Source organism: Zootoca vivipara, chromosome 1 (genome assembly GCF_965207765.1).
Source record: "Zootoca vivipara chromosome 1, rZooViv2.hap1.1, whole genome shotgun sequence".
Lineage (NCBI taxonomy): Eukaryota > Metazoa > Chordata > Lepidosauria > Squamata > Lacertidae > Zootoca > Zootoca vivipara.
The window spans coordinates 634,590-648,104 of NC_142582.1; the positions used below are offsets into that span (position 1 = coordinate 634,590).

General features: G+C 45.1%; 1 protein-coding gene across 6 annotated transcripts in view; it reads right to left on the reverse strand.

Moving 5' to 3' along the window:
- Positions 1-5,620: 5,620 nt before the first annotated feature.
- ASB1 (ankyrin repeat and SOCS box containing 1) overlaps positions 5,621-13,515 on the reverse strand; it is a 31,786-nt gene continuing 23,891 nt past the window's right edge. For 3 of the 6 annotated variants that reach the window (XM_088661763.1, XM_088661726.1, XM_088661816.1), the window contains 2 exons: positions 9,877-10,006; positions 5,621-7,514 (listed from right to left, as the gene is read on the reverse strand). In XM_088661763.1, coding sequence (XP_088517889.1) covers positions 7,364-7,514; positions 9,877-10,006 — 281 coding nt within the window. In that variant the 3' untranslated portion in view covers positions 5,621-7,363. Of the gene's footprint in view, positions 7,515-7,636; positions 10,007-13,515 lie in introns of those variants that run through there. The other 3 variants (XM_088661686.1, XM_088661619.1, XM_035115752.3) reach the window with 3 other exon arrangements.

The window sequence follows — 13,515 nt, forward strand, 5'->3', positions numbered from 1 at the left end:
AAAATGGTTAGAGGCCTGGAAACGATGCCTCATGAGGAACGGCTTAGGGAGCTGGGTATGTTTAGCTTGGAGAAGAGAAGGTTAAGGGATGATATGATAGCCATGTTCAAATATATGAAAGGAGGAGGGAGGAGGGAGAAAGATTGTTTTCTGCTGCTCCAGAGAAGCGGACACGGAGCAATGGATTCAAACTTCAAGAAAGAAGATTCCACCTAAACATTAGGAAGAACTTCCTGACAGTAAGAGCTGTTCGGCAGTGGAATTTGCTACCAAGGAGTGTGGTGGAGTCTCCTTCTTTGGAGGTCTTTAAGCAGAGGCTTGACAGCCATATGTCAAGAATGCTTTGCTGGTGTTTCCTGCTTGGCAGGGGGTTGGACTGGATGGCCATTGTGGTCTCTTCCAACTCTATGATTCTATGATTCTATGATTCTAAAGAAAAATGGGGGCATCTAAGGAAACCGGTGTGGCTGCAGATATGCTGAGATTTAAGAAGGGTATGTATATGAAATGGAAGAAAGGGGAAATCTCAAAGGAGGAGTACACACAGGTAACCAATAATTGCAGGGGTAAAGTCAGGCTGGCTAAAGCTCAGAATGAGCTTCATCTTGCAAGGGAGATTAAGAATAACAATAAAGGTTTCTTTGGCTATGTTTGATACAGGAGAAAGAACAAGCAATTGCTATTAGGTGACAAAGAAAAGGCAAAATAGCTCAACACCTACTTTGCCTGTTTTCACCTAAAAGGAAAACAATGCTCAACCTGATGATAACATAATAAATGATATAAGGAGGGAACTGCAGCCCAATATAGGAAAAGGGGTGGTAAAGGAACACCTAGCTACTTTAAATGAATTCCTGTCTCCAAAAACAACAGGTTTGTCGAGTGGCCTCCTGTGTCTTGTTGCTTCCTTTGGCCATCAGAGCCATATACCGTGTTTCTCCTGGTGCCCGGAACTGGCTGTTGTTGTTGTTGCTGCTGCTGCTGCTGCAACGCCGACAAAACGCCCAGCAGCGCCGCGCAGAGCGCCCCGAGCCGCAGCAGCAGGAGGATTCGAAGTGCTACAGAGCACTACTGGGTCCCGCTGGCTCGGGGCGCTCTGTGTGGGGCTGCTGGGCGCTTTGTCAGCGCTTCAGCGGGGCGCGCTGCTGGGTCCTGCTGGCTCGGGGCTCCACGCGGCGCGCGCTGCTGGGCATTTTGGAGGGGCAGCAGCATCCGGTTCCATGCGCTGACAGGCATCTTCCTCTTCCATTGCGCCATCCACTACTCCCACCACTATGGCTTATTTTTGGAGTATGTATTATATTTTGTCAATGCATGAAAAACCTGCCATGGCTTATTTTATAGGTACGTCTTATTTTATGAGAAACACGATAGTATTTAGAATACAAATCTAAAGTCTCTTCACCCTGTCAACATTTTGTCCACATGCTGCATTTTAAAATGTTCCATTTGGCAACCAAGCTGAGCACCAAACGTGTTTAGCTTTTTTGTTCTTTTAGCTGAGATGACTGGAGAAAAAGGCAGGTGGGTAAGTAAAGGACACACTGTCTTAAGCAAAGGGCAGCTGGAGAACAAGAACAGCAACCAGGGATAAGAAAAGGCATTATAAAACACCCAATTCTCTAGTTAGTATAAAGGCCTATAAAACTCCAGCCCTGCTGCTGCTGCACATGATGCAGAGAGAGACCAGTGCTATTAAAAAACAAAAACACCTCTGTCACGGTCCCTGCAGACCTGTGCAGCACCCCCGGACGTTTCACGGTCTATGACAAATGGTACCTCAGCTGCAGCTCACCAGACTGCTAACTGGTACCTGCTCGTTTTATTTACCACAGACGAGGATGATGTGAATAAACAAGTTGCTTTATTGTGTACAAAGGCTTGTGGTTGCTGGATAATAAACAGTGTTCAACAAACTTATAATAGATGACCTTGTTGTTGTTTAGTTGTTTAGTCATGTCCGACTCTTCGTGACCCCATGAACCAGAGCACGCCAGGCACTCCTGTCTTCCACTGCCTCCCGCAGTTTGGTCAAACTCATGTTCGTAGCTTTGAGAACACTGTCCAACCATCTCATCCTCTGTCGTCCCCTTCTCCTAGTGCCCTCAATCTTTCCCAATATCAGGGTCTTTTCCAAGGATTCTTCTCTTCTCATGAGGTGGCCAAAGTATTGGAGCCTCAGCTTCACAATCTGTCCTTCCAGTGAGCACTCAGGGCTGATTTCCTTAAGAATGGATAGGTTTGATCTTCTTGCAGTCCATGGGACTCTCAAGAGTCTCCTCCAGCACCATATAGATGACCTATACCGGCCTATTGCCGCTATAAACAGCTAATTAATAAATACAACAAGTTTCACAATAACTGGTTATCCTGTCTGCTAACTACCACCAATGCTTCACCTATCACTCCCAGACCCAGCTCTCACTTTGGACTCTTAGCGCTCACTCTCCTAACTCTCCCTCTTCTCTCCTCTCCTCAGGGAGGGGCTTTTTATACCCTGGCTGAGCCCGCCCCTCTGGGTTCTAACTGGCACAAAATTTAACCCTTACTTGTTTGGGCCTGGCTCCTCCTCTCAGGCGGTTCCATTTGGCCTTTTTGAACTTTCCAAGACCTAACATGCCTATAAAAGAACAATTGCAGTTGCATTACACAGATTAATTCTTTGAAAAGGAAAGAACAGAGCTTTCCAAATTTTTCATGTTGGTGATAAACGTTTTAGATTGCATCATTTCATGACACAGTAATTCAGTTACTAGCAAACCGGCAGAGGACGAAATGGCTGGACAGTGGTCTCGAACCTACCAACATGAGTTTGACCAAACTGCGGGAGGCAGTGGAAGACAGGAGTGCCTGACGTGCTCTGGTCCATGGGGTCACGAAGAGTAGGACACGACTAAATGTCAACAAAGCAAACAGGAGGTTAAACTAACCCCTTTCAAGCCCCGGGAGGAGCGTTTCTGTGACACACCTGCACACTGCAGCCGACACAACACACAGTTTGGAAAGCTCTGGGAAATAACAGAATCCAAAAGATCTGCACCCAAAAGAAGGGAAAGCTGTAGTGGCTTGGCATGGGCCAGGGAAGGCAAGAGGAGAGGGCACCAGGGCAAAAGCGGCTAGAGATATGTAATTTGTTACGGAAATTACGGGGGGGGGCACATCTTTAAAGTTGTTAAATGTTATAAATATGCATAAATGTATCCTTTCGACTTGACAGCTCAGGGAAGTTACCTAGTTTTAAAAATCATATAGTAAAATCAACTCCAGTTTCCTCCATTCCAACGCTCTTTTGCCCTTGAAAAGGGACTCCAGGAAGTGCCCAGAGGCACTTTGCTGAGCTGATTGTTGGCCAAGCCTAATCCCATCACCAGACCCACCCAGGTGGCAGCCGATGCAAAGCCAGGACCTTATTGTTCTTTTCCTGTGGGTACTCAAGAAGTTCCTTCTGGTACTTATCACACATTTACTTTTGCCCTGAGGGACCCCTGACCATTAGGTCCAGTCCTGACCGACTCTAGGGTTGCAGCGCTCATCTTGCGTTATTGGCTGAGGGAGTCGGCGTACAGCTTCCGGGTCATGTGGCCAGCATGACAAAGCCGCTTCTGGCGAACCAGAGCAGCATACGGAAATGCCGTTTACCTTCCCGCTGTAGCGGTACCTATTTATCTACTTGCACTTTGATGTGCTTTCAAACTGCTAGGTTGGCAGGAGCTGGGACTGAGCAACGGGAGCTCACCCCGTTGCAGGGATTCGAACCGCCGACCTTCCGATCAGCAAGCCCTAGGCTCTGTGGTTTAACCCACAGAGGCTCTGTGGTTTAATCCGTGTCCCATCTTGTTTACCCTTATGTTAATGTTGTGTAGACATCCCCTTTCTAGCTATGTAAGAGTGATGTAGTGATGATGTAATAAGCAAAAATCTGCCCTTATGGGGTTCTCCATCGGTCGGAGAATATAACAGAGGCCAACCAGAGAATTTTGAGAAGCAAAGCCTTTGTTTTTGCTGTTGCAACAGGGTCCTTCCCCTCACGCAGGAGAACAAGGAAGGAACCCCAAACAAATGTGCCCTGCCCTTAAATAGAAATTTGAAATTGGTTTCAGCCCACCCCCCAGAAGCATCACCCATACGTCACAGAAGGGGTGTAGCCCAAGACCGCCTTCCCTAGATTCATCATAGGTACATCATGAAAGGGGAGGTCTGGTGGCAGTAATCTGAGCATCCTGGACCCTGCTCCCTGCCCCCAAAACCTACCGTAATCAAGTAAAAAGAGAGAGATATTTACATTTCCCTGTTTCCCAGCCAAGTTAATCACACCCTTTTGTCTGGCACTCAGGTATCAGGATGCCAGAGATTATCACTTTAATTCCTGAGACAATGAGAAGGTTCCCCTCAGCCCCCTTCTTCCTTGCAGAGGAACACCTATGTCAGTTCTGATTGGCCATGTATCCCAGGTGCAATGAACTTTTTCTGTCAGAACTGATCCTCAGTAAGAAAATTATTTAGGAGTGCATTGAAGTTGTACTGAAATGGTTAGCTAGTTGTGGGAATGTGGCCATTGTTGCTTCAGGAAAATCTTTATTTGATGCGCATGAAATTGAGCATCCGTGCTAGGAGAGGCTTTCAGAAGGCTTCCAATTTACTCCATTTGATGAGGAAGAGCTGTCAGTAATGTCTCAGGGCAGCGCTCACAAGACTTCCACTAATTGCCTTTGAAATGTAGCCTAGCCTTACCTTTCATCTGGAATTCTAATTTATGGTCTGCGTGGCATTAACAAAGAAAATAAAAGATTTCCACCCTGGAAAAGGTGACAATTGACTGTCTGTTTCTGGGGGCTTTTCTCCACTAAAATAATTCCTCATTCTTTTGTAATGCAATAGTAACTTGCCAGACCTTCTAATGACTAGTGCTGTTTATTCCAAAAACAGGATGGCTTTTCCATTTATAATTCAAAAACCAGAAGGCACAACTTTCCTACAGTGCAATCACACTGCTTGATGTTGAGCCAGGTTCACAGGATGAAAATAAAAGCAACTGTGACCCAAAGGAAACCAGTGGGGACGACGACGGGAGGCTCTGCAAGCCGGCCAAAACCCATGAAAAGTTAAGTGGTGATGGTCACTGAGCAATAAGCTCCACTGCTCCAAGAATCTCACCTGAAATAAGTTTCTGGCCCTCATGAACCCCAAGATGTCTGGTAAAATGCTGTGGCAAAAGATTTTTGATGGTTGGAAACAAAAAGAGGCACATGCAGAAAAGCCCAGATCTAGCAACAACAAGGCCTGCATTACATGCATACTTAGAATCATAGAATCATAGAATCCTAGAGTTGGAAGAGACCCCAAGGGCCATCCAGTCCAACCCCCTGCCAAGCAGGAAACACCATCAAAGCATTCCTGACATATGGCTGTCAAGCCTCTGCTTAAAGACCTCCAAAGAAGGAGACTCCACCACACTCCTTGGCAGCAAATGCCACTGCCGAACAGCTCTTACTGTCAGGAAGTTTTTTAAATGCTGAAGAAAGAAGAGAGCTCAGCATTGGCACACTGCTTTATAAAGAATAGAGGGCATGTTATAACCTTTTCTATTCTTTCAACAACCCTTTAGAATAAGACAGTATTCTGGTTGTGGTTGGGTTTTTTGTGTGCAAAGTTTATTCTTATTATTTTATTTTTAATGTACGTAAACAGAGATAACAATTTCATGAACAAGTTGCCTCCCCTCACCCATGACCGCTCCACCCAAGCAATACACAGGACAACATAGTTATTGGGTCAAATCAGGCCACAACTTTGTTGGTGACAGATGTAATGGTCTTTGGAAAAGCATTGGGTACGGCCACATGACCTCCAGCCTGCCTGTTAGGGGTCAACCTGAGGCGCCAAGGGGCCTATGACACACATCAAGTAGGAACCCCTTGCAGGGCTGCTGCCCTGAGGAGCACTATGGCTCCCGCTTGGGATTCTGGACAGAAGCAACTACTTCTGGATCCCCTTATGACTGGAGGGGCAGGCAGAGGCTACAGTCTCCCCTCCACCAAAGACTAGGTCCAGCAATGCTCAACGGTGAGATCCCACAAGCAACCAAGGGAGGACCTGGGTGCCAGCGGTGTTCCTGAGGTGGACTGAAGTGGGGGATGAGTGCCCAGTCCAAGCTGCCCCAGGGATGGAGCCAGCAGAGAGGCTTGCCTGCCATTGGCCAGTCAGCAAGCAGCCTTTGATCCACTCCCCAGACCAGCACAAAGCCCAATTTGGGAATGTGCTGGGCCTGGGGGAAATCCCCATCCCTTGCCAGCTCATGGTGGGGAGAGAGGCCCTGCCATGCAATACTGCCTGACCGGTAAAGGGAAGCATAATTATAAAGACAAAAATGGAAACCAAAGCTATAAAATAGGCATTCAGAATAAATAGTTGCACATGACTTAAAATAAAGTCCAAGTAGAGACAGACTATCAGATCATCAAGTATAATTCGAGATTTGCCAGACTTTTGACGAGGGTTGACTTGAAAATGAAGGTTTTCCCTGTATATGTCACAAAGTAATGCCAAATCATATTAAAAGTATCTGGGGGTTCTAGTGCTCAAATTATACATGGTTTTCTCCATTATAGCTATATTCCAGTGTGAGTGATACCAAGCATCCAGTGTATGATTTCGGGGTGTTTTGCATTGAGTTGGACTTCCTATTTGTGCTGCCTATATCATAAAGAAGACCAATTCTAATGGTATCATAAAAAATGTGCAGTAATGTTCATTTTGGACAGCAAACAAGTTTCCTTAGTAATATTCCATACCCTCCAAGTGTCCCAGTTTTCTAGGGACAGTCCTGGAATTACAGAAGCCATCCCGGTTTCTGAATTGATCCTGGAATGTTCCGCTTTTCCCTTTCCCTCGCCTCCATGTCTCGGAGAACAATTAAAAGTGGGGTGGGTGTGTAGCTGCAAAAAGCAGAGTCCTGTTTATACTGATAATAAGATCCTTGCACCAAGTGAAGGAAAAGGTGAATAATTTTGAAGGAAAGGTTCACCAATCCACTTTAAATTCTTTAATTGCAATGCTTTCACAATCAGCCATTTTTAGGAAACGCATTTGATTTCTTTATTGTAAGTTGAGCCTTCCACTGTCTACTCACAAGTAAGTCCTGCTGTATTCAATGGAGCTGACACCCAGGTACCTGGGTCAAGACTGGGCAGCCTCACTCTGCAATCCAAAGCATGTCTACTAAGAACTAAGTCCCACTGAGTTCAATAGGATTTACTGTCTGGTGTGTTCCTGATCATTCTCATGGTTACTACTACTACTACTAACCATTTCCCACCTTTTCCCTTGTCAGGGACTCAAGGCAGCTTACAGTTACAAGTTTATTTCATTGTTGTAATGTACACGATCCCTTTCCTTGCACATTTTTTCTTTCAACAATTCTGCAAGGGAGGTTCAGCGGAGAGGTTGTAATTGGCTCAAAGTGATCCATGTATTGTAGATGTGTCCATGACGTCTTTGTGTGTGGGAGATGCTTCCTGGTGTAGAAAAGGAGAGCCCTATTTTCATCACAGAAATGTTGATGGGCATGATATTTATCATCTTTGTCAAAATTAAATTCCAAAAACCTCGCACCAACTAACATCCCCACCATAAATGATAATATGTACAAAGTTTATTGTAACTCCTCCAACAATTAGGTGATATAGAATTTTTTTTTGACATTTGCAAAGGGGTGCGTTACCATCTGTGCAATAATTTCCCCATTTTTAAAGGGGTTCCATAGATCCATATTGAGCAATATAGAGTACAATTTAGAATCTCATCCTTTTGCCCCTCTCCATTTAATAAATTTTCAAATTGTGTTAAGGGTTTCAGAGCTTGTGTTTTTACATGTTGTTTCTATAATAAAACTATGAATTTTGTTTAAAATAGATTCAGTTACTGTTAGGATTTGAGAAAGGTATTTTCATTTGGTTAATAGATATAGGTTGATTATTGTTATAGAAATCTCATTATGTATATAATCCTATGGATTCCCAATGTTCAAATTGCTTCTCTCTCCCATTGCTGGAAGAAATCTGGGTGGTGTGATATTGAGATTAATGGAGAAATAATAGGTGCAAGCTTAGGTTGCCAGATTTTCTATACCCTAATAGTACAATTAGTAAGTGGATTTGTTAGAGTGTTCAATAGATTTGTTTTAAGATTCTTAAATGAATGAGCTCATGGAAAGTTTGGAAAGTTTGATTTCAATGTTGAATGGGAATGAAAGGAGAGAGAAACCCTCACCACTGCAGTTTGGAGTTTTAATTATACCAGGTTTAATATTGTCAAGAATGAACCTGAATAATAATAATAATTACTATTATTTATGCCCCGTCCATCTGGCTGGGTTTCCCCCTGGGTGGCTTCCAACAAAATAATAATATTAGCTCTGATGAGGCACAGACACTGAAGATAGCCTGAGAACAGTCGGAGATTGTGAAGAAAGGGATGTGTGGGTAAAATGTCCTGGGATTCCCTTATAGTGGTTTTTAGAAAGCATTGATTCACAACAACAGCACACTAAATCAGTAAACTCTGAAGCCCCACGCAGATGGCCATCCAGTATAAAGGAATGCGCGGAGGGAGACCCAGGATTGCATTCATCAGCACACATTCAAGACCTCATTTGCATAGGAGCCTATACCCAATGCACAGCACATGCAGGATCCTCACATGCAACTTTGGCTCTGCAAAAATGGAGGGGACAGGTCCTGCATAGAAAACCTATTTATGCAGCCCCTTCTGCAAGCATGATCCCAGGCCGGCCCACACATTTTTATTTGTATGTACAATGTCTGTTTACACACTGGGTTTGAGATATCTCTGACTATATAAGGAAAACAATTATTTCTACCCTCCCTGTGATCCTTCACTTTTCTCTTTGTGCAATGGCAGTGATCAATGCAGCTGATCAGACTCAGTAGTAGTAGCCAAAGGTATGTATTTTGGACATCAGAAAATGCTGCATTCGCCTTACCTTGAAGATTTTTTAAGCTAACATGATTTCTTAAACACACACACACAAGATAAAATGTTTCAGAACTGTGGTTACCTCATGCAACTGATGGACAAGATTTTTAGCATACTTTACACTGTGCTGAAAAGGAACTGGAATAAATTCCACAACAGCTAATCATCAAGGCAGCAACAATAATTTACTGGTGATTATTTGAATAGCGTGAAAAAATCAGATGAGTGGATTAAAAAAAACATACATGTAATTTGTATTGTGAAGGCACAACTGGGAATATGTAGCTTTTTGGAGTTGGCCATATGGCAAGGGATGAGGCAAGTCTTGGAACCAAAACAATGTAGCTTGCGACCCTGAACTACATCCTGAGCCCTCAGAAGAGCAGGATCGCAGGTCAGGGCAGCACTGCTCACCTGGCCTCCCTCTGGCTGAGTTGCTGCCTCATCCCAGGATGGAGAAGGGGAGGGTTGAGGTGTCTGTGGCAGCCTGAAGGCACAGCCTCGCCACACTGCCTGCTAAATAAATACCTTGAGCTGTTTTTGGAACAACAGCACATGCTTTAAATAAACACATCCACACCACTAAAAACAAATACTGTCTACACTAAAGCTATAGGACCATGTCCTATCTTTTTCATGATATGTGAAGCACTGTAACACATTAGATCATCTTCACCAGGAAGCAGCTTTGTTGAAACCCAAATTATATAGAATAATTAACAGAAATAATATCATGAAAATAATTTTATAGCATTAAACAAACATTTCTTCCTGTTTTTAATTGCTCACTCTTAAAAAAAGCAAAATCCTCATTAAAGGGGGGGGGACAGGGAGGGAGGGAGGGAGGGAAATTATCCTCCAAAACATCCAAGGAGACCTTACTGCTGTTTATGGAGTAAAAAATTTATGATCGGGTCTGGCACTGGAAGAGCATGGATCAGCTGCAGTCGACTTTTCCCAAGTGTCCTTCGTACTGCCACGCGGCACAAAGACATCAAACTCCTAGGGCAGCCTGTAATGCAACACACAAGAAAGAGGAGAGAAAAAGACACAACTGAATACCGCAGCAGACCCACAACTACTAGTCCCATGAACACCTATGCCTAGTTAATACCTTTAGGCTGCATGCAGAAGTGCACCCAGCTCTAAGCAGAACTTAGGGCTCATCGCTTTCCCCCAGGGAAACCCCACTCTGCAGTGCTGAACTGGAGAAAATGTCAATTGGGCTTTCCGCAAATTGGTGTTTGCTCCAATTCAGCACAGTGGGTTTTCCTGGAAAGTCGAGTAGCAAACGCTCAGTCCCCTGCTTTCTAGGCACGAGGCAAATAAGCAGGGAGAGTAAGAACTAAGCAGTGACTATGCAGGAAGGAGCTGGATGGATATCACTGCTGCTCACAAATCTGCACTAGCTGCCGATTTGTTACCAGGCCATATTCTAGGTGGTACTATTAGTATATAAAAAGTTCTCAGTAGCTTAGGTTCAAGTTTACTTGAATGGTTGCCTTACTTTGTATGTGCCTACACAACTGCTTTGATCTGAAGAACCGGCACTTTTACAAAATGCTTCGTAAGGTTTGTTCTGTACTTGCAAGGAACTGATCAATTATTGCAGCAGTACCTACAGCTGGAACTCCCTACCCATTGATATGAGGTAGGTACACTAAGGGAGCAGGTAGCACTGTAGTCTAAACCACCAAGCCTCTGAGCTTGAGCTTGAAGGTTGGCGTTTCAAATCCACTCGATGGCGGTGAGCTCCCATTGCTCTGTCCCAGCTCCTGCCAACCTAGCAGTTCAAAAGCATACCAGTGCCAGTGCCACCCAAACCCCAACCCAGCACCTTCCAAATCCAAAATCTTGTTATCTTTTAGTTCAATCCATTCTTTTAGCCAATATAGGGCAGCCGCGTCATGATACAATTTAAAATCCGGTAAACTTAATCCACCTCTTTCCCTTTTATCAATTAATACTTTATATCTAATTCTCGACCTTTTTCCATCCCAAATAAATTTACTAATATCTTTTTTCCAATTGTCAAAACATTTAGACCCTCCCAAAATTGGTAACTCTGGTTTCCGTGACGGTGTTCCGTTGCGCCAGAAGCTCAACATGCTGGCCACATGACCTGGAAAAGCTGTCTGTGGACAAACACCGGCTCCCTCGGCCTGAAGCGAGATGAGCGCCGCACCCCATAGTTGCCCTTGACTGGACTTAACCACCCAGGGGTCATTTACCTTTTTGCCTACCCTAATGCACTGTTTCAGGCACCTGCTAAACAACTTTTCTGTTTCATCAAGCATACCCAGGCATGTAATTTTTACCTGCAGTTGTAATATGTAGTCTTTTTAATGTTTACTCTGAGCAGCATTATTAAATGAATATTTTAGGTTTCTTGTTTGTAAACCACTTTCAGATGTTTAACTGAGTAAGCAGCATATACTTTTTATTAAATAGTATGTACTGACCTTTGTGATGTACATTCTATTGTGACGTGGGGTTTGTGATTTCAGCTCTCTTGACAAAACATGCTGGAGACAGTTCTCTAGTAACAGCTCTTTATTAAAGTGAACAAGACTGAAGACTGAGGAGAGGAAAGCTACATTTATAGGGACAGGGGACTAGCTAGGAAGGGATACATTTTGGAGGGAACAATATCAAGCAATCACAGTGCTGCCTTTTGGAGGAAACCAATAAGACAGAGGATCCAAATACAGCAGCTTAAATGAACCAATAGTAGCTGTACCCTCTGGAACCAAAAGGCAGTTACTTTATCCTAATGCAAATACAGACAATAATAATACAGATATAAAATCCTTTGACTCAATACACAACACCCCTCCCCCCCTAGTGAGCACAGCAGACGTAATCCCTCAGGTACTGTGGGGTCCTACAACTTCTACCTGATCTCCTGACAACAGGTGTTGCAGGTTCTGGATTGGGTGTTACCTGTGGTGGAGGGGCTGCTATAGGGGTTTCATCAGGAACAGATGGAGTCCCAGACATCTCAGGGTCCCCGACCTGTACCTCGTCATCATGAGGACTAGCAGACCCTGGTTCATTTGCTGAAGCCCCTGGTGACTGTACCTCTGGACCATTTTCACTCTGGTCTTGCAGCTGTGCGTCATTAGCCAGGGATGAATTATCTGACTCCTCCCTGCTGAGCGCCCGGCGCCTCAGCTGATCTATATGTCTCTTCCAAACTTGCCCATTTTCCAAGGTCACATAATAGGACACAGGTCCACTAGCCCGGGTGATCACACCGGCCACCCACCGCGGACCTCGTGAATAGTTCCTCACCCAGACCAGATCTTCAGGGGCGAGATACCTTGTTGTGTCAGTCTCAGCCTGGGGGGTTGCTCTTGAATTACGGTTTGGCATTTTATCTGGGTGGACATAATCCAGCACCGTTACCAGTCTTCTACCTAAGAGCAGCTCGGCTGGCGACTTGCCCGTCGCAGTACACGGCGTCGCATGCTGCAAAAATAACATTCGCGCAATGCGAGCCGACCAGTTACCCTCCATTAAGCGCGCAATGGATTCTTTGGCTGTTCTTACCATGCGCTCAGCCTGCCCATTGGAGGATGGGTGAAAGGGCGCGGATGTGACCCCTCTTATAAAGTTATCAGCCAAGAATGCCCTGAATTCTTGGGATACAAAAGCTGCCCCATTATCTGATACAATGGTCTCAGGTAACCCGTGGGTAGCAAACAGCTGCCTCAACACCTTGATTACGGCAGCTGATGCCATGCTAGGGACCATCGCCACTTCTAACCATTTGGAATATGCATCAACGATAACCAAAAAGACCTTCCCTTGGAATGGCCCAGCAAAATCTATGTGCAGCCGGCTCCAGGGAGTCCTGGACTGCTCCCACCAGTGGACTGGTGCTCTGGCCACTTCTGGCCGCACCTCTTGGCATGCCTTGCATGTTCGTACCCATTGTTCTATGTTCTGGTCCATTCCAGGCCACCACACATAACATCGGGCTAGCGACTTCATCCTGACCATTCCCGGGTGTCCCATGTGAAGCGTCTCAAGAACCCTGTTTCTCAGTGGTGCTGGGATTATCACCCTATCTCCCCATAGGAGACAACCCTTATGCATGGACAATTCGTGCTGCCTTGTCGCATAAGGCCTGAATTTTTCTTCATGCGGACCACCTGGCCACCCCCTCCCCACCCAAGTGAGCACACGGGAGAGAACAGCATCTTTCCTAGTTTTCTCAGCTATATCCGTAGCTGTTACAGGAGCCCCCGGAAGTGTTTCTAGCATCATAATGTGCTCCGCCGGAGCAGGATCCTCATTGCTCCCGCCAGGAAGGGGCAATCGACTCAGCGCATCAGCATGGCACAACTGTTTCCCCGGCACATGGGTCAAGGTGTACTGGAACCCATTCAGGAATATTGACCAACGCAACATTCTGGGGGAGAGAATTTGTGGCGTTTGTTTGTTTGGGTTGAACAACCCTAACAGTGGTTTGTGGTCCGTTTCAATGGAGAAATGGCGACCGTACAAATAATCATA